The sequence below is a fragment of the Aedes albopictus genome, chromosome 1 (genome assembly GCF_035046485.1).
Source record: "Aedes albopictus strain Foshan chromosome 1, AalbF5, whole genome shotgun sequence".
NCBI classification, from domain to species: domain Eukaryota; kingdom Metazoa; phylum Arthropoda; class Insecta; order Diptera; family Culicidae; genus Aedes; species Aedes albopictus.
Window position 1 is genome coordinate 249,657,179 of NC_085136.1, and position 26,488 is coordinate 249,683,666.

Consider the following 26,488-nt stretch of genomic DNA (forward strand, 5'->3'; position numbering starts at 1 on the left):
TCACTAAAAAATTATCATAATTTTATGTTATAATTTTAAGCGTTCATTCCGCTTGATTGAAGTCAGTTATGAGATAGTCTTGTAATAAAAAATAAATAACTTTTGAATGCTCCAAAAATACGTTCAAAATTGAAGGTGACCCATCTTGCCCCGCGGCCGTTTATATGGAGATTATATGGGATGTATCGCATAAGAAAAATGGCTAAAACCCATTTTATTTTTTAATTCCAATGAGAGTGAATAATTTTTCAATCAATGCCCCAATCTTTTGTATATTCATGCTGGTCATCTAACAAAATTATTAACATAATCGAAACATGAGTAATGCGCCCTAAAATGGCACTGACCCATCTTGCCCCGCGACTCATCTTGCCCCGCCCCACCCTACCTATCCATACAACTGAATACAACAAATAACAGGAGAAATACGACTTAGAAACAAATATTTTAGTCTGCACTTGATAAGACGATCTGGCACTAAATGTTTACCGAGAACAAATCGTACGATGACGCAATACGATACGAGGAACAAAGCGAACAACACGCATTTCTCACAATGATTAGACAAACCGTATGCAACCAGTTATTTATTTACGCATCTCACAGTACTTTTCCCAGTAGCCTAACCCGCGAGATTCCCCCATCCGGTGCCATCGTAATTCTCACATAAGTACACGGTCCCTTATACTGGAGCATTTCTTCTTTGAGCAAATGCTCTTTATGGGCCGACAACTTTGTGTTGTTTAACAAAAGTTTCCACTGAGCCGACTGCAGAGTCTCCTTATCATCCAGCAGAGCGGCTTCAATCTTCACATTGTCTGGGAAATTTCCCTTGAAATGGTTAGTATCGACCACGACGCTTTCCACTGTTCCTTTTGCACAGAGCTTGAACACGGCCCATTCACAGCCGGGAACTTGCAGAATACCGTTTTCGTCCGTCTTGAGGATTGCTGGACGGTCCAGTCGCCGAGCTGTTTCCCAGCCATCGCCCATGTTAACTCCGCGGTTTGGTTTGATCAAGTTCCGAGGGTGGCCATAGTGAGCGTTCGAATAGCTGAGACATTGACCGCCATTTAGAACGCCGATCAGGTCGATCTGAGTCTTCTTGAGAGCGTTCAAATCAGGCTGAACTTCTCCGAATACTCTGAGCCTAGCAATTCCTCCGTCAGGGTACATATTGACCCTTAGGTGAGTGAACACTTCGTTACTTTTTTCAACGGAAAAGTATTGCTTTCTGGTTTCTTCGTAACCCGGCTGCAGTGGAGTCATCCGGATGATCTCTTTCCACTGTTCGCTTTTCAAAGCCGACATCAGTTTCAAGTCCTGCTCCCTACAAGCTGTCCCGATCATCTCCGGTCCACGTTCCGGAATCATTTCCTCCTCGGCTTGATCCAGTCGAGCCCCTTGAACCGAAAACTGCGGAGCGTAGTTTCCGGTAAAGTGCGCCGTATCTACCAGGATGCCTTGGATTGCAGTCGGCGCGGCCAATCGCACAATACACCAGTCATGGCCGGCAATGCGCTTGCGACGTGTCTCCCAACCGTCCATCCATTTGCCGTAGGTGGTGTACTTGTCCGGGATGAACACCGGTTCCGAGTCCTTCAGCATCCATTCGGCCGGGGCAAACCAATCGTCCGTGGCGAAACAGATTCGACCTCCGCTCTGTGGAATGTCGTTAGATGTGATTTCCTAAATTTTGGGGATCATCTCTATAAACGACTTACACCTTCGGAAGCCAGTTCGCTGAGCTGCAGAAACGCTGGCTCCAGATTCTTCTTTCCGTCGGGCATCGTATTTGTCCTTACGTGTTTAACAACGGTCAAAACCGTACTGAACAATTGCTGACAATGGCAAATGATTGTAGCTTACTACTGTTACAAACTAATGAAATTCACATTCATAACGCCGCAGCGCACCAGAGCAGAGATAGCAGAGAGCGACCGCTTCTAATCTGTGAACTTGCTTCCAGCACGAGCGGTCACTTGGGGGTCATCCTTATTATTCTCAACGCAATCAAATCCGGATGAAGTAACCTCATGTTAAAATTCTTTACATGTTTCACACATATTCGTACTGAGAAACAAACGAATTGTTAAGCGTTAGTGTCGCGTATTTGAGGGATGCCACCTCTAGATTGGGGCGCAAAAAATGAAAGACCGGGTGGTTATCAGTTGATACGACGGTTTGCTACGAATGCTGTCTTATCTCTCGATGCAACCGACCAATGTCGGTTGTTGGCGAATTCAATTCTTCACCTGTTAAGATGAGGTAATCTTTAATGACAATTCGTGATAATGAACCTTTTTGTGACCAGTTCGGAAGTATTAGATTTGACAATGTACCGACAGCAGCACAGATTTCACGTTCGAGTTGAAAATTCGGATTTTGGTGCGTCGACTACTCTGGTTGGTACCGGCATCGGCCGCCATTTGGCGAGACTACTACGAAAGGCCGAATCACAAAAGGCCGAAAGCACGAAAGGCCGAAGGTAACAAAAGGCCGAAGCACGAAAGGCCGAATGTAACGAAAGGCCGAAAGTAACGAAAGGCCGAATTACAAAAGTAGTAATTCTATTACTTAACCCTTTCCTTTCCATTACTTTTACCAATTATATCTATAACAAGAAAAAAACATTTAAACAAATTAAAATTGTTCAAAATAAATTCATTTTACTCAAATCTGTTTGGAAGTTGTCTACACTGCTGTCTACAAATGTGACATGTATAGTGATATTAAATTATACAGAACATGGTATAATATGCTTATAACGGCAGCACATAATGATATAAAGGGCAAATAGCTGACCGCACAACTACGTTTGCTATATATCAGAGAAACGCTTGCTGTCCGTACTCGCTGACGCTCGTCGGACTTAAATAAAGATAACTTCTGTTTGCATTATACCTAGCATACTATTGGAACTACTGTTTTCCTTGAATTCGAATCGATGCAAATCCGGTGCATCGGATATCGGATACTTCGGCGGCATTCTGCCACCTCAGTTCCACAAACCGCCATGCGGCTACGCCGCATGATTCGCATTTGTGTGCATTTTGCGTTGGAGTGGAACTACTAAAAAAATATCCAATTTGAGATTATGTAATACCACAGATAACAGATGTTTATGCTAGTACAAATTTTTCGCAGAATCCTGTGTAAATGTTCAAAACGATATACGTTGGCTCACTACCGCCATCTACTCAACTGATTGCGACATTACATCTAACTTGAATGCAAAAATAGTTCAAAGTTCCACTTTCATTCAAGATCGAATACAATCTTGAATGTAAAATTGCGTAGTGCATGCAATCTTGAAAGCGATCACTGACTATCGATCACTGCGCCATCTCTAAATGATTGCCACATGAGTTTCAGCTGCTCGTTACATACAAAATGGCTGTTGAGTATTTTTACACACATTGCCAATATAAGCATAAACGTCTGTTATCTGTGGTAATACGTAAACAACACTTATATACATTCTTTTAACAGATAGAGCATTTAACTAAACGGAAACCGAGTTAACGTCCGTCTTTTATCATTCGGCCTTTCGTTACTTGCGGCCTTTTGTTACAGTCGGCCTTTCATTACATTCGGCCTTTCGTGATTCGACCTTTTGTGCTTTCGGCCTTATGTGGTAGTTACGCTGGTTACGGCCTTTCGTGATTCGGCCTTTTGTGTTAATCCCCATTTGGCTACCAAGATATTGGAAACTTTCAACATTCTCCACTGATTGCCCAGCTACCGTAAAGCTGGAAGGGTTGACCTTGTTTACATCCAACGATTTGATCTTGTTGACGTTGATGGTAAGACCTGCCACTGAGGAACGATTGGCAAGATCATCGAGCTTGGTCTGCATATCAGAGCGCCGTTGAGCTAGGAGAGCAACGTCATCAGCCAATTCGACGTCATTTAGGTGCTCCATGGTAATGGGCAATCCACAATGTGGTTCACGGTCAATCGCATCAACCAGGATCTCGTCGATTACATCCTTGCCTCGCTCCAGCAACGACCCGGATGGGATCGGACAATACACCGTCTGACAGTACTCTGCACGAAAATGCTCTGTACTGAGCTTCAATGAGGCCGATGATTTTCTCAGGGAGACCCTTGCGCCTGAGGGCTTCCCACAAGTTTACGTGATTGAGACGGTCGAAAGCTTTTTCGTAATCAATGAACACCAGGTAGAGAGACTCTTGGAATTCATTGATTTGCTCCAGGATGATACGGAGCGTGACAATATGGTCCACACAGGATCGTCCGGCACGGAATCCTGCTTGCTGCCGTCGGAGAGTTGCGTCAATCTTTTCCTGTATCCGGTTAAGGATTACTTTGCAGAGAACTTAGAGAACAATACACAGTAACATGATACCCCGCCAATTATCGCATACAGTCAGGTCACCCTTTTTGGGTACCTTTACTAAGACGCCTTGCATCCAGTTGGCCGGAAATGTTGCGGTTTCCCATATGGTGCAGAATAATTGATGCAGTAGTTGTGCGGATACTACGGGGTCAGCTTTGTGCAACTCAACTGATATGCGATCGACCCCTGGGGTCCTTTTCGATTTCATGCTACGGATATGTAACTGTTTCTATCTCTTGCACTGATGGAGCTTCGGTGTTGACACGGGTAATGCGTCGAACCCTTGGCGGATCATGCTGAGGTATTGATGGCGTGACCGACATTTGAAAAAGATTTCCAAAGTGCTCGAACCAGCGTTTCAACTGATCAGCCGGGTCGGTCGGTAACTGTCCAGACGTGTCTTTCACGGGCATCGTAGCATTCATCTTAGTCCCACTAAGGCGACGTGAAACATCGCAGAGGAGACGGATGTCGCCGGTGTTTGCGGCTTTCTCGCCTTCCTCGGCTAGGGAGTTCGCCTACGCTCTTTTGTCTTGTCTACATGAGCGTTTCACTTCCATCTCGAGAGCCGAATAGCGCTGACGGGCTACGGCTTTGGCTCCTCGTGTTTTCGCTCACTCTATCGCAGCTTTGGCGTTCCTTCACTCCTATATCTTCCTTCAGGTATCATCTGTGATCCACTGCTTATTCTCGCCGGTGGCGATGAAGGCGTTCTTGACGGCGCTCCAGAGCAGCGTCTTCCAGTCAGCGTGTGTTATAACCTTGGTTATAACGGCGCCCAAATTTCTCCTCTTGTCGATGGATCCTAGCAATGCGCAGTCGGATCTCGCCGATTAGGAGACGTTTGTTCCGCACATTAAGAAGGCTCCGTCTCCATTTTCGGCTGATGCAGATGTGGTCGATTTGATTTTCCGTGACGCCATCACGGGAAACCCATGTCACTTTGTTGTGCACTGGTCGATGAGGAAAGAGCAATCCCCCAATCACCATGTCATTGTTGTCACAAAACTCTGCAAACAGCTCTCCGTTTTTGCTCATTTCTCCGAGACCATGGCGTCCCAAGACGTGCTCATAGTCCGAGTTGTCGGAACCAACCTTCGCGTTGAAGTCGCCCATGAGGATCTTGATATCACCTTTCGGAATCTTGTCCACGACAACATTCAGTTGACTGTAAAAGTTCTCTTTATCTTGCAATTAGGCAGCATCGGTTGGCGCGTAACATTGGATCATGGTAAGGTTTCGAACCCGTGTTCTGAATCTGGTCACAATCATCCTCTTATGAATAGGTTTCCGCTTCATGAGCGCAGCGTGGGCGTGAGCGCTGATCAGGAAACCAACTCCATGGTGGCGAGGAGCGTGTTTACCTCGTAGGCCAGAGTATAGCAGAATTTGACCCGACGCCAATCTGTGTTCTCCAAAGTGCGGCCAACGGACTTGGCTCCGTCCTAGGATCTCAAGCGTCATACGCCATGTCTCATTGGCTAGTTGTGCCAGTTTATTCTTGTCCGTTATTTCGCGCTAGAAGACGTTGCCGTTGAATCAGTTCGTAATCAATTCGTTGCCGTTATAAAAACCGTTCGGTTTCTGTAACGGTTTTTTGGTTTCGGAAATAGTAGGTTGTTGGTCTAAGGTCCTCTATCCACCGTGGTTGGGCAGCCACCTTAGGTATAGCTTCCGGTGGAGGAGCATTTCATACTCAGCCGCTGGATGCCAGAACAGACGCTGTTTCAGCCGTACCTCCTTGGTGAACAGACGCTCGGGTCGTACTTCCTCAATCTAGCTGAAGTCAGAAGGACAACAGCGCCCAGGCTGCACTACCAGCTAAGCACACAACTCTTAGCTGGCGGTTTAAGCATGAGGTAGGAACTTGTAGAGAGGATCAGAGCTATGTTGGACGCTCTCCTTTTCGACTCACCGTTTTGCAGAAAACCAGGATCGATGACAAACTGAACTTCGACAGTCACGTGGAATATGCTTGCATGCATGGCGATTATGGCATTTTCGAAGTTAATGTCAAATAGCTCGGCAATAGTCTCGAGTAAGCGTGAGCGTAAGATTGCTTATGCTTCGCGCAGCAAAGGTCAAGTATGCAGGAGATATGCGGTGGGAAAATCACTCCTGACAACATTGTTGAAAGGATGTGTACGGGGGCGGACAAGTGGGATTCCGTTGCTTTCACGGTCTCCCGAATCGTACTTGAACTACAGAGAAAATGCCGGACCGAGCAAGTGGAGTTTAGTTGTTGACCAGTATCACATTCAAGCAATAATTTCTTGTGATCAGATATTTCGTCTGACACATGCCAATTTTTGACCTTGTCTGTAATAGTTGGACTATACAGTCAAATCAAGAACTTCCTCTCTACTAATTGAAAGTTGGAATCTCTGTCGCACATATGTTGTTGTTTGAAATATATTCTAAAGGGTACTCACCTCTGTCGTGTCCGTGCTTCCCCATACTTACAGCGTGCTTGGCATTCACATCACATCCTATCCATATCCTAATTATGAATGCCTTTGCCTTCTGCAGTATTTGACAAACGCCGCTTCTTCTGGTGAAAGCACCTCTTCCAGGTCTCCAGGAAAATATGCAGATGCAAAGCAAAGTTCAGTTTTCCTGAGAGTTGTTGGTAATTCCTAGTTACATAACTGCATCTATGTCCGTATTTGTGAATTCTGTAATTGGAACTATTTTTAAATTTCCATTTACTAAAATTGCAGCTTTTGTAAATCAACTTACCAGCAGTTATAAGAATTCCTAGTTGTTTGTATAGGCACACGTCAGTTGGATCGGAATGCAGAGATTTTGATGCATCAGAAGGAGGGTGAGCAAGTGCGTGATTTGTGGAGCATAGATTTTCGACGTATCTTCCCGAAGTCTGCACAGACCCAGTAACGTCCAGAAACGCAGCTTGAGAAATGCATCTATCGTCTTATGCCAAAAAAAAATCAGGAATTTCGAAGCCTCTATAGCCGAGTAACAGTGGAAAACACCATTTTATATCTGTTCCAACAAAAGCGTTCGGTCGGATGATGATGACGAAGACGACGACGAGAAAAGCGCTTCCCGAACCCTCCCCGGCATTTCTAGATTATTCATTCCCTCAAAATTGACCCCCGCGCTGCTTTCATTCTCGCTCTCGTGACTCACTCACATCAATCAATCCAAACCAAGATGCCGTTTCTTATTTCCGAATGTTTTTTTGCTTAGTCTGTTTCCATCTTCGCGTCGTGTTCCGTTTTACAATAAATTGTAGTGTTTGTTTCGTTTGTTTTGTTTGCTTGCTTGCTTGCTATGTAATAATAATGGAACTTGCTTTTTTGTTGTATGTTTAAAAAATAAAATTTAAAAACGAAAAATTTCCTTCCTTTTAAGAGTTTGTGTTTTTTTTTGTTTTGAGTGGATCCCGTCGGCTGAGGAGTTTGTTTGGAGACCCCTCGGCCAATTAAAGCAAATACTTTTAATCAATCGATAATCTATTATGTTCATAATTATAAAGAATGCAACAAGTTACGCGATGGCTACCCGCCATCGTGTGGGCTTAAGTTTGTCTCTCTGTAAGTATTTAACTGTGTTGTAGGTACCTACCTTACTGTATGTGGGGTTTCTTGATTTGCCGTTTTCGTTTTTTTGATTACAATGCGCGCGCGCGTAGTTTCCTACTTATGTCTCATTCGATAAGGACTATTTACTCAATGTTTTAGAAGAAAACAAAAACAAAACTAACGATGAATGATGCTTCTTCTGATTAGGGAGTGATGGCGTATTTGTAATATTCTAATGCACGACACGGATGCTTTCGTCAGCTGTTTGTGGCGGTTGCTTTTGTTGTTACCTTGTAGTGCACAGTGAGAGAAAGCGATCCAAAATGGCGTCTAATAGTTTTATAGAAAACCAAGTACTAAGCACCAACAAAATTTGCTTCAATGATCCTTTAGTAGACTACTTATGGCTTTTTATTGGGTTTTGGAAATACAATAATCCCCATACAGCAATTCCATTGAATCTAACTAAATTTTGATGTGGGTTCTTTGACACTGCCCTTTTCCGGGTAGTAAAAAAGCGGACTCACTCAGAAACGCCTCTTTTGGGCCCTTTTAGCCTCACTGTGCACTGGGCGTGTCTGATCGATCAACAACGATCGATGATGATAAGGATGATCGAAATTTAAGTCTAAACGCTATCAATTAATGTTGACCATAATCGTAATCAGTTTCGGCTGTTGTTGCGACGGCGGTCGGCGGCGATGTAGGGACTGCTGTTTTCCTGCCTGTGTTTTTAATCATTTTTTACAACTACCTTACATACAACTGGCGCTTTCATTCAAAACCCGAGGGTGCACGCGCTAACATTCACACACTTTTCTGATCGTCTCCATCCATTCATGCATCCATACACGATTTATATGCGCTGCTGCTGCGTTTTTTTTGTTTGCTTTGTTTTGCTGCCGCACTTGTCTTCTTCTCATTTCTCTTCTTTCTCTCTGCCTGGGTGTGAGTGTTATCGTTTGTTTTGCATTTATTTTAAATTTCAGTTGTTTTTCCCTTTTTTTTGCTTCTGCCTGCTACATTTTATCTTTAATTAAGGATAAATTTGTGATAATAAACTGCCTATTCTGGATTGTATGTCATTTGCTGGAGGTGAGATTAAAATATTCACCATAACACACTATTCGTGGAAACGGGGATAAGGTCATTCTGCATAACCAAAATACACCCTTCTTGTTATGCCAAATGTCCTGTATGCCAAATTACATAGGTTCCCCTTTGACTGTTGTGGTTTATGCCGAATGACTCAGGTCCCCCTTCGACTGTTTGGCATAATACCATTTGGCATAACAACGTGTAGTCAGTCATAGTCAGTCGTTTTTTTTTTAATTACATTATTCCGAATGGCCATTATGCTAAACGGTTTTACACCAAGTAAGATACTCTCCTTGTGACGTTTGCTCATGTGTCATCCAACACTGGGGCAACCATGTTGAGGCATTTGGGCTCAGCTATTTTGCTTGGAGTTGTTTGGCATAATGGCCATCTGGCATAAAGTTCCTCTCCTTTCTGTGGTTGCCCCAAATGGCCGTTATACTAAACGGCATCATACCAAATGGGGTTCCCTCCTCGTGACGTTAGCTCAAGTGTCATCCAACACTGAGACAAATATGTCAGGGCATTTGGGCACAGCTATTTAGATTGAAGTTATTTGGCATAATGGCCATTTGAACTAAAATTTGGCATTTAGCATAAACATTCAAAGTAAAAATAATGATATCTGCGCGGATGGTATAAAAAGGTTCCTGCTTAACCTTCTCGTTCCCATGGTTGATCTAGAGCACTATCGATTTTTGACGATCTCGAGACAAGCGGTTTGAAACTTCAAAAATCTTAGTTGTATTTTCTGTCTGATTCCTAGGCTTTTGTCGATGCTTCTGCCTGACTCTGAGGCATGTGATGGCTTTTTTTAAACATGTATTGATCTACATTTTCCTGAAAGGTTTTTTTTCTTTATTTAAGTTTGATGATTGTCATAAAATTGTGCTCTAATTTGAATAAGCGACGTTTTTTTTTCATGTGAAATTACCTTATTATTTTTGTACATTAATTTTGAATAAGGTTAGGGAACACCACAAGTGAAATATCAATGAGGTGACCGGCATGGAAAATGCTGGAAACTACGGTATTATTTAACAGAAAATTTGGTGATTCTGACTGAATTATCTTTGCCAGTAACTGAGATGCAATGTCCAATAAACGATCAATTAATTATTGCTAGCCATGTGGAACGAGCTCACCAGTTTAAGCCTAACAAAACATAATGGCCCAGTTTGTTTGACAGAACTCTCGCAAGAATTTTATTGGCAATTCCTTTAAAAAGTGGAGTGCTTTAAACAGAAAGAGAACACTAGAATTTATTGTTTCTTTGATCTATCCACAAAGTCTGAAACGTAAAGCTTCAACACTTTACTTCTCATGGTTGCTCTAAAGTCCGATTTTGGCTAAATTGAGACAAACGGAATTAGATGAACATCATATGTACAATACTTTTTAGAATATGATAGGAATGAGGTTTACGTAGACCAAACTGCTAACTACTTGTTTCAATAGTGAAACTATTGATAAACAATCAAATACAATACATTTTGAGAATATTCTAATCGTATCTCCTTCAACCAATGACACACAACCCCTTTCACTTTGCCTGTCTGTCTGCTGATCTTCACTTTGTTCCCTTTCGACCTTCCCTTCCGCTTGCAGCTGCTGTTTAAGTGTACTTTTTTGTATTGTTTTGTAAGTGAGTTGTTTCTTTTCTCCCATTTCGGCATTTCTCCGTGTTTCTATTTGTTGTATGGTATATTATAAAAAGCTTTCACATTGTTTTGTTGTGTTCCTTTTTGTTTAATTTCATAATCTCGCCTTTCTTCTTCCCCCACTTTTTTTTTTCATTTGTATCATTTCTAGATTCGAAATATACCATTATGATTCTATAATGTTTACGCTATTATTACGTTTCTCTTTCTCTCGAATTCATCTCTCTCGCGTTCTTTCCGTGTGTCCCTTTCCTGCTTTGCTCTCAATACTTAAATCTGTGTTTGTTTGTGTGTTTCTTACCACTTTCCGCCTCTCTGCATACCCCTATGACGGACGACACTCAACCCATCGCTCGATCACCGCGTTCTTTTTTTTTTTTTTTGTTTGCTCACCAATGTCTGTTTCCATCAGAGTTCACACAACATTGTTTTTTCTTTCTGTTTCAGCCTACACATTTATAATTGATTATTACTACTACGCTTACTATTAGCTAAAACTTATCCTGAAATATAAATAGATTATTGGTAGCGGCGACGGCGATGATGTTCTCGAGCGGGTGCCAAGCGGTGTGCAGGATCTTCTTGTTGAAGTCCAAACAGTCCACGCTGATTTCGTCTTTTTTCCGCTTGCCGCCGGTACAGACCTTTCGCGGCTTGAGCACCGTCTTCGGCTTGATGATGTCCCGGGACGCTTCCAGCGTGACGTCCTTCTTGCTGTTGCGGTCGAACACGCGGAAGAAGTTGTTGTAGCTGCCGGTCATGATCGAACTGTCGTTGCCGTTCCAGCAGCACTCGAACTTGTCGAAGATGCAGTCGTTCTCGTACAGTGAGCACAGCTTCGTGCGGAGGTATTCATGCACCTGTGGGGTGGAAAAAGGTAGAAGTTTTAGAATTTTCTGACATAACTGTCACAAGTATCAAAACAGCAGAAACACCACGATCTCATTATTTTATACATGTTGCAGCCATTTATACAACCAAGATCATACTACCTACCTATTATATTTAGTGCAAGCCATCGCATTGGAGGATGCCCCAATGATTTCTTCTTCACAATCTCTATATAACGTCCTTGTAACGGTCATATCAGAAAGTTAGCATCTCTAGTCTTCCCAACAATTTACGTATGAACTGGCAGCTCTGAGTTCCCTCCTCTATTGGAGCCACCATAGAGTTAACACATTTTCTCAACCTAATTTTCCCAAAAAAATCGACAGTAGAAAATCGGGCACAGGTTCAACACACGCCTACAGGAAGACGCTGCTGAAAAAAGTCCTTCGTGAAGAAGCTGGAGAACCGTGCTGCGGATATTCCGGAAGGTGGAAACGTAGACGATCAATGAAGCGCCATCAAGAACACGTTTATCGTCACCGGCTAGAATAGTTTGGGTGAGTTACGCACACAAATAAAGCAGAGGATCATAGATGGCACCTGGAGGACGATAGAGGAGCGAAGGAACGCCAAAGCCGCGTTAAAGCGAGCGAAAACAAGAGGAGCCAAAGCCGTAGCCCGTCAGCGCTGGCAGCATCCATTTATTACGTAACGCTAAAATCGTCAATTTTGGACCCCCCTCCCCCTCCGTAACGCTTTTTTGTATGAAAATCCTTAAATTTTTGTATGAGCCGTAACGCTTGGCCATACTCCCCCCCCCCCCCTCCCCCTAGAGCGTTACGTAATTTGTGGACGGCGCCTATTCGACTTTCGAGAAGGAAGTGAAACGTTCCTGTAGACGGGACAATGGGGCGTGTGCAGACTCCATAGCAGACGAAGACGAAAAAGGCGCAAATACTGGCGACATTTGTCTCCACTACGATGTTTCACGTCGCCTTCGTGGGACTAAGCTGATCCCCGTGAAAGATACGTCCGGTCAGCTATTGCCCGACCTGATTGACCAGCTGAAACGCTGATTCGAGCACTTTGGAATCCTTTTTTAAGTGTCGGTCACGTCACCAACATCTCAGCATGATCCGCCAAGGGTTCGACGCAATACCCGTGTCAACACCGAGGCTCTATCATTGCTTGCAGGAGATAGAAATAGCTCTTCATAACATGAATTCGAACAGAGCCTTGGGGATCGATCGTATATCAATCAAGGTTCACAAATCTGACTCCATAGTATTTGCATAACTACTGTAACCGTGACATTTCCGGCCGACTGGATGCAAGGCGTCTTAGTAAAGATACCCAAAAAGGATGACCTGACTATACTGCCTATGATCGCATAATTGTCCCATATGAATAGGAAATCCAGCAAATATGGAACTGATATGAGATCATGGGCAGTATATGTGATAATTAGCGGGGCATCATGTTACTGTGTATCGTTCCAAATGTTCTCTACAAAGTGATCATCAATCCGGATACAGGAGAAGACAGACGCAACACATCAGCAAGCAGGATTGCGTGCCGGACGATCCTGGCTAGTGTGGACCACCTTGTCACGCTCCGTATCATCTTGGAGTAAATCAATACATTCCAAAAGTATCTCTACCTGGTGTTCATTGATTACGAAAAAAGCTTTCGACCGTTTTAACCACGAAACTATGTGAGGAGCCCTCAGGTGCAAAGGTGTCCCTGAGAAAATCATCGGCCTTATTCAAGCACAATATGGGCCATTTTCGTACAGAGTATTGAACAACGGTGTCTTGTCCGACCGTCGCTGGAGTAACGCAAGGTCGTCACTGGAATGAGGCAAGGATGTACACTATCACCGCTTCTGTTCCTTGTCGTAATCGACGAGATCCTGGTAGGTGTGATTGATCGTGAACCAAATCGTGGGTTGTTGTGGAAGGCCATTACCATGAAGCAACTAAATGACTTCAAATTAGCTGATGACGTTGCTCTTTGCCTAACGGAGTTCTGAATCGCAGAGTAAGGTACCGGCCAGAGTGGGCGCGCAACGCGGCGCAGCGCTGAAATTTGCACGCAAAGGAATAACAATCAATAATAAAGAGCTGTCAAATCGTATGGAAAATTCGCGTCGCGTCGCGTGACGCGTCCACTCTGGCCGTACCCTAAGCTCGATGATCCTTCTATCGCTCCTCAGTGGCAGATCTTGCCATCAACGTCAATAAGACAAAATCGTTGGATGTCAACACGATCAACCCTTCAAGCTTCACGGTAGCTGGGCAAGCAGTAGACAATGTAGAAAGCCTACAATGTGGTAGCTAATAGTCCAAGCTAGGCTAAACGTCGCGTTCAGTTCATTTTTGTGTGAAATGGACTAAAGGCTTCTGCTTCCAAGCGGAGTGGAGAAGCGCGATAGGATTTTTTTTAGCTTGCTTTCGCATGAAAAAGTGATCATCAATTAACATTCCCTGAAAATTACGCGTATGTGAGGACGATTTTAAAGGGAATTTTTCGCGAGTGCATTGTTCATATCAAAACAAGAATCGGTCCGATGATTGTAGCAATTTGTTTACCAAGACAAAACCCCTAACACATCTTCCCTTCCCGTATCTAAACTCCTAGTGATTTTTCGTAGTAACGCAGAGAATTCCTCGGTTATTGGCCTAAGCGAGAATCACGTCATCACTTCCTTCCCTATCCTCAATTGACCTACATACGGACGCGGCCGGCGCTGGTATTGCTTATTGAAAAGTATTGGGATTCCAGCCTTTCACAATGAAGAGAAGGCTTGTCCCAAGCACCATCTGTTGGTTCTTTATGTAAATGCAGTTGTCCTTGCAATAACAGAGGAGCAACCGCGGGCAGTCAATCATTCTCATGCTCATGCTCAAAGCTTACAATGTCTTGGTAGCTAAATGGCGGCCGATGGTGGCATCAAGATCGAGATAGGTGCATGAATCAAGAAGCCGAGGGCTGCCTTTGTGGGGGAGCAGGGATCACAGTCCCGTGGCCTGATAAGCCAGCCGGTGTAGATACTGGGCGAAACGTGGTTGTTGAGGGCCATCAACCAAAAAAGAGAAGCACTGCCCGCAATCGAGGTGGCTGAGCAGCAGCTTGGCAAGATCATCAACTTTGCGTCTACGAAGTTCAACATTAGTAAGGACCTGAAAACGGCCCTGTTGCGACTTCGTAAGTCGATGGTCGAAGCACGATCACGTGAGATTCGCGAAGACTGCAGCAGCGGCGGAGCCTATGAAAGAAAAAATCACGAAGTCTACCCAGACGGAGGCCTTCGCTTTCGCAGGTAGTCCAAGACGTGTGGTGGATGCGGCTGCTCGTGATGAGCACTCGCAGAAGCGGATGAGGCAGCCGTCAGGTGTGGAGCAATCTGGCGGTGCCCACAAGGCTAGGCGAATACTAACCCCGAAGGTCAGCAGTAATGCCTGCAAGTCGGACCCCAGCCAGGTGTCCCGGAAAGCGGGGAAGGGTGAGCCTGAAAAGGCTGGCCCGTCACGGAATGATGGGAACAAGGGATTGCGACCATTGGTAGGCCCTCAGCAACCACAGAGTAGGACAAAAAAGGGGAGGACCCTTCTTGGACAAAGGTCGAGCGGAAGAAGAAGATAAAGCCGCAGTTACCTAGGGACATCGAAGGCGTAAAAAAGTAGGGGCCAAGCGTGAGAAAGGCTACGCGCTCAACATCAAGACCGAACAGTCGAAGTACTCGGACGTCTTGAAGGCGATGCGAAGCGACTGGGAGCCGACTCGTGGATCTGGGAGCCGACGTGTGCAGTATCAGACGAACTTGTACGGACGAGATGATTCTGCAACTAAAGCGCAATAAGGAGCGCTAGAACACCGCCTACACAAAAGTCTTTGGCGAAGGAGTAGAGATGAGGGCTCTCACACAAGAGGTGACTCTAAAGGTGAAAAACCTAGACGAGGTCACCGAAGCGGAAAAGCTCGTCACGGCACTGCGGCAACAGTGCGAGGTGCAGGTGACCATCGCAGCTGTTAGGCTACGGAAGGAGCCGGCAGGGTCACAGCCACAGGTAGCTTTGGTTCAGCTACTGGTGGCGGACGTAAAAAAGTTCGATAAAGTAGCGTGGATTTAGGTAGGCTGGTGCGTACCCAGACAACCAGGAGTCGCATAAGAAACCACGTTGTACATCGTATAAAGTACTATTGTACCGGGAAATCCGTGAACAACAGGCATCCATTATGCGGGTGGTTCAAATAGCCCGGCCTCAGAAGAGCCACAGCTGACAAATCACAGTGCAGGTAACGTAGTTGAGCCTGAACGGCTGTGAAGCAGTCCAGCAACTTCTTTGTCAGGCAGTTGCTGAGTGGGGGACGGACTGCCTATGATCGCATAATAGTCCCATATGAATAGGAAACCCAGCAAAGATGGGACTGATATGCGATCATGGGCAGCGGATAGCCTCATTATAGCGAACCCATACCGAGTATCCGCCGGTAACGGCAATTGGGCCTCGGATGGGGCCGGAAAAATGGCGGCGATATGGACGACTGATGAATACCCCGTCCAGGAGTTGGTGTCTACTACTTACGAGGGCTTCGAAGTGGCCAAAGTATGTAAACGGGGTCTTGTTTTGTAGTAGCTGCTATGCGTTTCCACGTTGGTCGATCGATCAGTTTACGCTCATGCTGAACAGTATGACGACCGTGCTGACTGGACCGAAGCCGATAGTAATAGCCGATAACTTCAATGTCTGGACCGTGGAATGGGGAAGCCGTTTTACTATAGGTAGCTTTAGTCTGAATGGAGTCGATTAGGCATGGTACACAAATTACGTAACGCTAAAATTGACCATTTCAAGCCCTCTCCCCCCCCCCCCCCCTTGCAAAATTCAAAACCTCAAAAAAATGCATGAATTTTAACGCTACGCTAGACGGCTAGACTCCCTCCCTCCCCCTATTGCGTTACGTAATTTGTGTACGAAGCCTTTTCGGCGCTACACATTTTGTAACCCTGGCCTAACAAGTAGTTCGAACTGGATGGTAGACGATGACAACACTCATGCGACCTCCTGGCGGTTTGCTACAGTATCGACTATTATCAATCCAGTCGAAACCCGGGATTTGGTGCGAGCGAAAATCTATTTTTCTCCAAATACGTTTAGCAGACCTGATGATCTACACAGCGCACCACTTTCGAAGTTAGTCCGATGCATGAATTTGAAGAAAAAATGATTTTCGCTCGCACCATATTCCTGGTTTTGACTGGATTGATAATACAAATACAACAACAGCAGGCAGCGGCTAGATAATGAGGCGAGGCGACTAGGCCAAAGCCAAGCCCTCGAAGATGGAAGACATCATACTTCAACGACGAGGTATTTAGAGAGACGCTCAGATGTGACCGAGACCTACTCGTTCAAAGTGGGGACGAGCTGGTAGCAGGTGCTCTCGCGTGCGAGCGATGCAACCATGCCTAGGCAAGTCCACCCTAGAAATAGGAGATCACCGGCTTACTGGTGGACTCAAGCGATTGTATACTTGCGCCGCACCTTCCTACGGACTAGGCAGCAGATGCAGCGATCACGAACTGAGGAAGAGGCGAAATGAACGGGTGGGCTCCTACAGAGCAGTCTTTAGAGATGTTGGAGGAGATCATCGAGGAGGGGCTTTTTCCGCAAATTGGTTAAACCATAACGTTTGCATGATGTCCATGGACAGGGATTACCCCGTTAGCTTCATTATTATCCTTGTTTGGTGATTGCCTCTTGAACAATCCATTTCTTTTACATAAAGATGGGCGAGCTCTACATAAAGAAGAGCGAGTAGTACTATAGGAAGCATCACTGATTGTTATGCTATTAACGCTCTATAGGACATCGTGGAATGAAAAGAGGAAAACTATTTACACTTGTCCCGCCTTCTATATGGCATAGTCTACAACCGCGATACATACATTACAGAAATATCACGAGACAATTCCCCAAAAAAAAAACATACAAACAAACAAGCATACTCACCGGATACGTCTCGATAGGTTTCGTCTCCATGTGCAGATCCCACACCTTAATACTCAGATAATCTCGGGAAATCATGTACCGGCCGGTGTTGCTCAGCTTGACGTCGCTGATCGAGCTGATAATCTCGCGGAAAAAGCTCTTGTTGGTGATGTCCACGTCCTCCGGTTCCTCGAACAGTTTCGCGTGCCGGTCGCAGAGGGCGGACGAGCGCATATCACATAACCTAATTGTACCCTTACTGCTCGAGTAGACGAACACGTTGCACTCGGTCGGATGGAACTCGGCCGCCGTGATGACCTCCGTCAGTTCCTCCATGTTGGCCGGCTTGATGTCGACGATGTTGAAGCTCTGGTCGGTAATCTCCAGGTGCCACAGGTTGAGCCGGAGGTCGTCCGCCGACAGGTACGTCTCCTGGTCCGAGTTGACCGATATCGAGTTGATGTGGTAGGTGTGAGCGTTGGCAAAGATCCGACGGGGCGACGCCTCCACCATCAGATCCATCGGTTTGATCGATGGCACCCGCAGCGCACTGATCGACGACGGATCACGTACGCTCCCATTGTCTTCCCGCGTGTTGTAACCCTCGACCCGTTTGTCCCGTTCCGAGACCTTCCAGAGTTTTATCGTTTTGTCGTTGGTCGACAGGAGGAAGTGCGACTGGTTCTTGCGTTTCAGCCACCGGATCTTGTTGATTTTTTCCTCTATTTCTAGTGATTTTAGGTAGTCGAACTCGGGCTCGTGTGACTGGAAGGTGGAATAGACGTTGTACTCGCCGCGCCGCGGGGTCGAAGATTTCGAGGCAGGATCTCTCTGTAGGGGAAGAGAAGAAAAAAATTGGTTATTTTGGAGATCAATTGTTAGGAAATATCTGAAATTCACATAGATGCCCCTGGCCCTGTGTCTGTGGTCTCTGTGTTTCTCTGATTTAGTCTTTTTCTTTAATTAGACGAAGGATGTTGCTTCCATTGATTCAAATTGAAACGGTTAAGCATAAAATAGTGCTATAATTCATTCTCCATTTTTATTAACTGATGTTTCTAAATTTAAATTTGAATCCTGAATAATAATATTTAATTAAATCTAACAAATGTAGCAACAACGTAGAGTGAGTATCGGAATGGGGAAGTCACATTATGCCGAAAAACCAGGGCAAGGACGCTGAAGCACATCATTTATTAATTATTGAACTTTTAAGAGACACGCGACATGAACTTTTTTTCTTGCATGCAGCAGACGCTGCAAGCCGAGCACGACGACGCGACGCGGTGGAGGAAGGGCATCAGACGTGGCAAAGCTGACATGTACGTGTACTTTGCAGAAAGTAGAACATAGAAAGCTCTCTTTGGCTTTGCTCTATTCGCCTTGACGGAGGCTCTCTGAGAGAATTGCGCTGTGCGTGAAATCAATTTTTTTTAACATGGGAAAGGATAGGAGCTGCATTTTCAAATGCTTCTAAAATATTTTAGGGACTTCAGATTGAAAAAAGTGGTAATGTTTTGCAATATAATTTCAATTAGCTACATTATAGCTGGTTTTAGACAAAAGTTTTTAAATTACAATGTTATGTCTATAACATAGCGCATCAAAATCTCATTCGATAACATTAAGAACGTTTTGCTTGAAAAAATTTCTATAAAGAATTAGAAGCATTTGAAAATGCAGCTCCTATCCTTTCCCATGTTAAAAAAAATTGTTTTCACGCAACCGCAATTCTCTCAGAGAGCCTCCGTCAAGGCGAATAGCTGGTGGTTCCGTTTTGAATGGGCAGCAATTCTGCTGAGGTTTTCAAATCGATTGAATTCCCCGGTGGGGGTAAGCTAAGCTCGGAAGCAAGTGGGTGGTTGCTTTTTAAAAGCTAATTTTGTTAGAAAGCTGGTATTTGTTCACGTCACATGGTCTGGTGTGATCATGGACCAGTGCCTGTGTGATAGCAGATAATCCACATGGTTACGCACGGACTTTTCTCTAGGACGTTGAATGAACGGAAAACGATGATTGGCGTGTGAATATCTTCGTCACAGTTCATCGAACTTTACTAAATTTCAAAATATTGCGTTCATTTATCATTGCATATACACACTACACACATCTGATACCTACATGTATTGTAACATCTTCACAGTAAACAATCATGGATCTTCATGGGTAGCCCTCGGGAACAAAAAACTAACATAAAGAACTTCAACTTTGGTAGCTGCTCACTTCAGATTTGATATACAGGGTGTTAGGTTCCTGAGTGCAAACTTTTTAAAGGGTGATAGAGTGATAGTGAAAAAAATGTTCTTCGCACATGGTCAAATCTCAACCGTTACGTAGTTATTGAACTTTACATGTTTTTGACTCTTATTGCCTTAAATGGCTATAGCTTGAAAATGGTGAAACTTATCGCAGTTTTTTGACCCTCATTCGAAAGATTTTTGAATTTCCTATCAAATGCAGTGTACGCAGAATATGACACCGCAAGCGAAAAATAGGCAACAAAGAAGGCACGGCAACAACGCTTTGTTTTTTCGTTAGCAGATAATGACAAAGAACGCTCAAACAACAGTGAATTTTATTATTCTGTTCTTGCTCATTTGTATTTAATAAGCTTAAAATAAGATCAGGTGCGCTGGTTTTGTTTGCGAAGAGATTTGTGCGCTCGAAATCATGAGTAGGTCCCAAAGTCGCTCATTGTGACGGCCATTTTGGGATTCTAACAAGTCTGTCCTTAAAAAGCTAGTTTTTAGGACATATTATACTTTCACGATTTTTATAATTTTTGCTCAACTCAACAACATGATGTCAAAGAAGCAAACCACAAAACCAGGGTTCCTGATTTCCACTTTTTATCTTCTTCCACATTCGAAGACAGTCAGCAGAGAACATATGTCGCTTTAGTTTGTGTGTTTGCTTGGCAGCCATTCAGTCATTCGTTTGCGATCCAAACTGCGACGAACGGTAACGAATATCCATGTCAAGCAACTTGCGCATCGCTTCCCACTGGTGATGGGGTTGCGTGTTTGATCAAGACAATCCGTTTGCTGCATTTTCCTCGATTCGCTTCAGCAAAGAGGAGAGAATATGAATGGAGAGATGCGAATATACCGATTTTAGGTAGTTTTTCGTCAATAACTAAATTCCGGGATGGACACTCTAGACTGGATGGACGTGTTGGTCCCACAGTCAGTGACGACCACGAAGAGTCAGCGGAGTGAGATCATCTGGTGAGTTTGTTCCTTGTTGTTCCCTTTTCGGATGTTGTTCTAATTTTCATTGTCCTGTGAGCTCGGTCCACAGATGGGGGTTTGCAGAATGGGTGACAAGACGTCGAATGCCAAAACGTCGAAAGGACAGAACGTCGAAGGGACAAAACGTCGAAAGGACAAAACATCGAAAAGTGTATATGTGTTCAAAGTTCAGCGTGGATTTTTTTTTTGAAATTTTGTGTGAATTTAAATCGATCCTGTTGGTAGCCTGAGAGGGGTGGTGATACGTTAGATCCACCAAGATGGCAGGATGACGAAATGATTAACGGGGACACACGAACATTGTCTCGTTATCTGGGGTCACTGCCCGAACGCTGAAGGTTAGTGATTCATTTTGCACTCTATAATGCTTCAGTTGAAACCACTAGCTGAGTAAAGATTTTTGCGAGGATACTTAGCATTGTTGTACTAGTACCATATTCTGTGAATACCGGATGAATTACGGAGAAGGACAGCTAGTCAAAACCCCGCTATTTCAAGTAGAACTCCGGTTCTGAATGAGGAAGACATTCCCTCCTACCCCTTACGGATGGAAAGTACTGGCAAGTCGTGCCGTAAACCAAACCAGACGCCCTTGAAGGAACAATGCACCCGATGGTCGCCATCGCCACCCTAAAGGTGCCAGAGATCCGGCAGACGATAGCTAGAAGCTACCATCGAAGCTACCCTGAAAGATGCTGTGACGTAATGCTAAAAATTTGTGGAAGGAAATTTGTGACAGTGTGCCACCCGCAGTGTTGCATTTGAACGCAATCAATTTGCGTTGAAGTTCAAAAACGGCACGCTGCGATCAAACATATTTGAACATTGTTCAGTTCAAAATTTGATCAAGAACTGCACCCGCAAAACATGGCACCCTGGTACCTGGTAAACTTAAATGGTCATGTGTCTGCCATTTTTTTCACAAATTCTAACAATCTTGGGTTGATCCGATTTAGAAAGTCACCCTCTATTGAGAGGGGGAACCAGTTTGGTCACCGTGGATTACCGGAAAATCCGGATTTCGGAGCAGAATCTTAATGCCCGATGCCAAAATGCCCCATTTCATTGTGGCGCATATATTCGCGCAACAACGCATGCATGCAGATGCGTCACAAAGTCCTAGGGCAGCACCTTGGTCAGGACGCACATAAGGTTTGATGACACATCCAAGCTCAGTTCCTTTTTGGCTCGCGTTTAGTTCAAATGCAACACTGGGTGCCAGTAGAAGGGGCCTCAAAGAAGTAAGAGAAGAAAAGCCGGGAAAGTTCGGGAATAAATAATTTTACACTTAACGTGACGTGATGTGAGTTTTTTAATATACGACAGTGCGAATATTCCCTACCCACGAAGAACTGGTCAAGGAACATGCCGACCCTGAGGTGTTGTTTCAGGGAGCCTCAGGAAGGCTTCCCTCTGAACTAGTTGGCAGATACAAGTGAAAGAATTAGTATCCTTTAAAAGAATAAAGAACTCACTATTTGCTTAGATCACTCGTTTTCGACGTTTTGTCCCTTTCGACGTTTTGGCATTCGACCTTTTGGCATTCGACGTTTTGGCATTCGACGTTTTGTCTTTCGACATTTTGTCCCTAAGCCGGGTTTGCATTTTTTTTATGTATGTATCTTTTAAATATTTTTTTTTTTTTGGAAAGGTTCCTAGCGGCACGCCGACGGACGTAGAAACCTCTCCCATCACTGTGCGCACAAGCGTCTCGCGTTTGCGCGGACAACGACAGTTCACTAGGCCTTTGGATAGGATAGAGAACGTAATCGTTCAGAAGCAGTTCACCAGCCATGCACGGAACATGTCGTCCAGTAAGACACTGTTGCGTACTGACTCAGAAGGTTACGGTAGAAGGTGTGAAAGTTTCGGTTTTGTCATATGGTCGATTTTGTGGGGCCGGGTCACAACGTCCGAGGCCATACAGTCCCGGACATTAAGTCGCGTTCAGTAATCTTTGATGTGCCTATGATCTGTTAGATAGTCGATGTGTTTGTTATGTCCATTTTCGTTGATCCTCATTTTAGTATTGTTTTTATTATCCTTGAAAGTGTTGTTTTTCGTCCACATCCCTAGCACTATCAGCATCGGTCCAAATAAGTCCATATTAAAGAAAACCTTTCATACACTCAGTCGAAAAATGTAAAATATCTAATTTGTCATAAATAGTCTACGTTAGTCAAAGTCGAAGTAGTCAGTTTTTGTCGATTTCGTCTTGATCACACGTTGGCTTCGAATCTATAATCAAGCACTGTTAAATGCTGCACTTCCCACTATTAGTTTCTTAGTTATTTTAAATTGATATTAAAAATTATAGAGAAAATTGAATCACGAAAGCACATCAAATGTTAAGAACTATGTATTAGCAAATTGAATACGCGAGATACTACTAATTATTTCGTATTTGAATTAAATTTGTATTTGTATAGTGTATTTGTTAAAATTAACCGAATAGTGGGAAGCCCAAAAAACAGTTCAAAGTCTGCTGACTCAAAAAAGATTCCGAGACTCGCCACAAAACACAAAAATTAGCATTATGATTCACAACGACTCTCGAAACCTTCCCAGACTCAATCGACCGGAACTGTTTTCTGGGTATAGAAACTACTAGGCCCCAGCAGGTCCCTCCTGTTTATCGAGCATTTCTGACAAATCAGCCATACTCTATCTGTAGCAGCCGGTTCGCAATGAACCGTTGGAGGCGCATTAAAGTGTTAGGTGATATTTTCAATACAAGAATTACAATTAACATCCTTCACTTTAATACCATCGAACCCTGTGATCTTGGCCAGGGATGTATATATCTTTTAAATATTAAAGTTATAATTCGGGATCGCCGCTTGAAAAAATTGCGGTTGCCGACATGTGTGTGGGTTTGAGGTTCGCTGATGTCCGCGTTCGATTGAGAGCACATCATCACTGGACTGGAGTCGAAGATGGAATTTCATCGATGAGTTCGTTCCAAATTAAAACAGCTATTTAACCAACAAATGTTGAAGGGATCGTCACGTAAAGTGTCGGCCTAAGGATGGATCACCATAACTTTGTAAATACAAATCGTATTGGTTTGTATTCGTCCGCTACTCTTTAATACACTAGTCAGCAATGCTAAAAGTCGATAAAAAGTTCATTAAATACAAAATATGATGTTAAACAAGCAGTTTGAAAAAGTGATTGATTTTGCGCCGTGAAAAAAGTGCGTGGCAAGATGGGTCACCTTTTAAGTAATTCACATTTTCTCAACGAAAAACGTCAAAATATAAGATTTGTTCCGCATTTACATATGCTCCATATCCATACTGAGTAAACAATTTAGTAAACATTTTATAAATTTATTTGGAATATAAAAAAACTTTACGATTTGAGTGGTCCTAAGGAGACTTGAAAGTCGATGCTTTCACTAAAAAAATATCATAATTTTATGTTATAATTTTGAGCGTTTATTCCGCTTGATTGAAGTCATTTATGAGATAATCTTGCAATAAAAAATAAATAACTTTTGAATGCTCCAAAAATACGTTCAAAATTGAATGTGACCCATCTTGCCCCGCGGCCGTTTATATGGAGATTATATGGAATGTATCGCATAAGAAAAATGGCTAAAACGATTTTATTTTTTATTTCCAATGAGAGTGAATATTTTTTCAATCAATGCCCCAAACTTTTGTATATTCATGCTGGTCATCTATCAAAATTATTAACATAATCAAAACATAAGTAATGCGCTCGAAAATGGCACTGACCCATCTTGCCCCGCCCCACCCTAATACATAATGTTATAGTCATAATGAATACGTATTTGTTTCGAATAAAGGTTGCATGAACCACATCACTTACCAAAGTGAATCCAGATCATGTAACTTTCACCCCTCCCCATTAAGAAAAACTTTTTCTCGTGACAGTCGCGCAGAAAATGAGGTGATTTCGGTCTCTAGTAGCAACGTACGTCACACTAACATGCCTTCCCTTGCTCAATGACCGTAAGGACGTGGCAGGCGCCGTTATTGACTTAAAAAAGTATGAAACTCTCGAAAATGCATATTGAGAGCGGAGCTACTCCCAAACTCCGTTTGTTGGTTCCCTGTGCAATTGCGATTGTTCTGGTCAATCGCTGAATATGATAATTTTTCACATTCATTTTTTAGAGGAACTACTTTCCGCTGGCCAAGTGTCACGTGCTTCAGAGAATGTTCCAGTATCGAACCTTTTGATCGGCAGTGTGAAAATTGCTGATGCTGCGATGAACAAAGCTGCTTCGCAACTCAAGACTTCGCTCAATCCAGAACCCGATGGAATTTCGTCAGCATTTTTTTGTGAAGGAACACATTACAGTTCTTTTCCCTCCGTTTCACCGTATTTTTTAACTCTTGATCGCAAGCGGTATCTTCCCAACATGCTGGAAATTTGCAAACTCCTGTAAAGTCAAAAGTGGGTAGATCACCTTGGAATCACATTTCCTAACAAATGTAACCAGGCTCCTGTAAGAACGTTCCAGGATCAAGATTTGATGTTTTATTTTTTCCTGTGTTTTTGTTTGGGTGTTAAATGTTTATTGATAATGATCATCTTCTTTCGGGAGGATTCAGGTAGGTTTATTATATGATGCAGTAATTATCGTAAGGTATATAACCGGTGCAAGCGTATCACAAATTCTTACTCTTTGACTTATTCAATGGAAGATGTTAATACCATTTTTAATTCCAGATTTTCGGCTACTCTGTCCTGGAGCGACCAAGATGGAAAAACAAATTAGATAAACTTTACAGGCAGCTGCCCCAATATAACCAGGTGTTTTAGGTGTACAACTAATCATCCTTTCTTTTCCCTCAGCAATCGCAAGGACGTGACCAGGGCAGTTCTTGACCATTGGAGGATTGCGTCAGTCTTGCCTAAGAGTCAGAGAGAGATTAGTCCTAAATCTTTGTGCTTTGGTTCAGAAGGAAAGGAGGCAGCCCTCATAACAGCGTTCTAGGACTGCATCAAACTGTTCTCAAACAGTTCGAATTTGTTGTGCTGGAACGGATAATTTCGCATTGTAACCTACGCGATCAGCACGGATTTACTGAAGGTGCTTTCAATTTTGCACTGCTTGGGACGGTACTTGAACGTGTAAACCATGTTAATGATTGGGGAGTGATTTTGGAACACATTTCCTATATCATAGATAAAGCACTGCTCTGCTTTTTGGAGCCTTCGTATAATATTAATGGGGGAGCGTCCATAAATTACGTCACGCTTTGAGGGGGTAGGGGGGGTTCAGCAAAGTGTGACGACCCATATAAAAATTTCAGAGGTCCCATACAAAAAGTGTGACATAGGGGGGAGGGGGGGTTGAAAATGGTCGATTTTTGCGTGACGTAATTTATGGACGTTACCTGGGAATCAATTCAGCGTCACTTTCTCCATTTTGCATTTGCATCCATTACGAAGACTGCCGTTTTGATTACCCAGCTATGAGAACCGATGCCGAATATTAGATCTGGATCCTCTACGAGTTAGAATCGCCGTCTGATGAAGCCCTGCACGGAACCGCCAAACTACCGAAAATTGAGTTCTATTGACGCAATTCCATAGTTCGGCCCAATAAGCCAAAATTTGAGTAAATCGAATAAACTTACGCTAGGTAGATTGCCTTTACCCCCAGCTAAAAAATATACTCAAGAGTAGGTAAATTCAACCTAAGACTAGGTAGGTAAAATCAACCCAAATATTAGGTAGTTTGGGTTTTCCGTGTGCTAATTGC

The 26,488-nt window shown here is 43.7% G+C and overlaps 2 protein-coding genes across 6 annotated transcripts in view; both read right to left on the minus strand.

Annotated features, from left to right (window-relative positions):
• Positions 1 to 574: 574 nt before the first annotated feature.
• On the minus strand, positions 575 to 2,248 carry LOC109400412 (allantoicase). Its single transcript, XM_019672926.3, has 2 exons — positions 1,725 to 2,248; positions 575 to 1,662 (listed from the first exon to the last, which is right to left on the minus strand). Exons 1-2 carry the CDS (start codon positions 1,788 to 1,790, stop codon positions 601 to 603), a joined length of 1,128 nt encoding a protein of 375 aa, XP_019528471.3. The 5' UTR covers positions 1,791 to 2,248; the 3' UTR covers positions 575 to 600.
• A 6,696-nt stretch (positions 2,249 to 8,944) lies between these two features.
• Positions 8,945 to 26,488, minus strand: part of LOC109400400 (protein phosphatase PP2A 55 kDa regulatory subunit) — a 153,365-nt gene continuing 135,821 nt past the window's right edge. For all 5 annotated transcript variants that reach the window (XM_062846585.1, XM_029859957.2, XM_019672911.3 and 2 more), the window contains 2 exons: positions 17,516 to 18,325; positions 8,945 to 11,527 (listed from right to left, as the gene is read on the minus strand). In XM_062846585.1, coding sequence (XP_062702569.1) covers positions 11,159 to 11,527; positions 17,516 to 18,325 — 1,179 coding nt within the window. In that variant the 3' untranslated portion in view covers positions 8,945 to 11,158. The remainder of the gene's footprint in view (positions 11,528 to 17,515; positions 18,326 to 26,488) is intronic.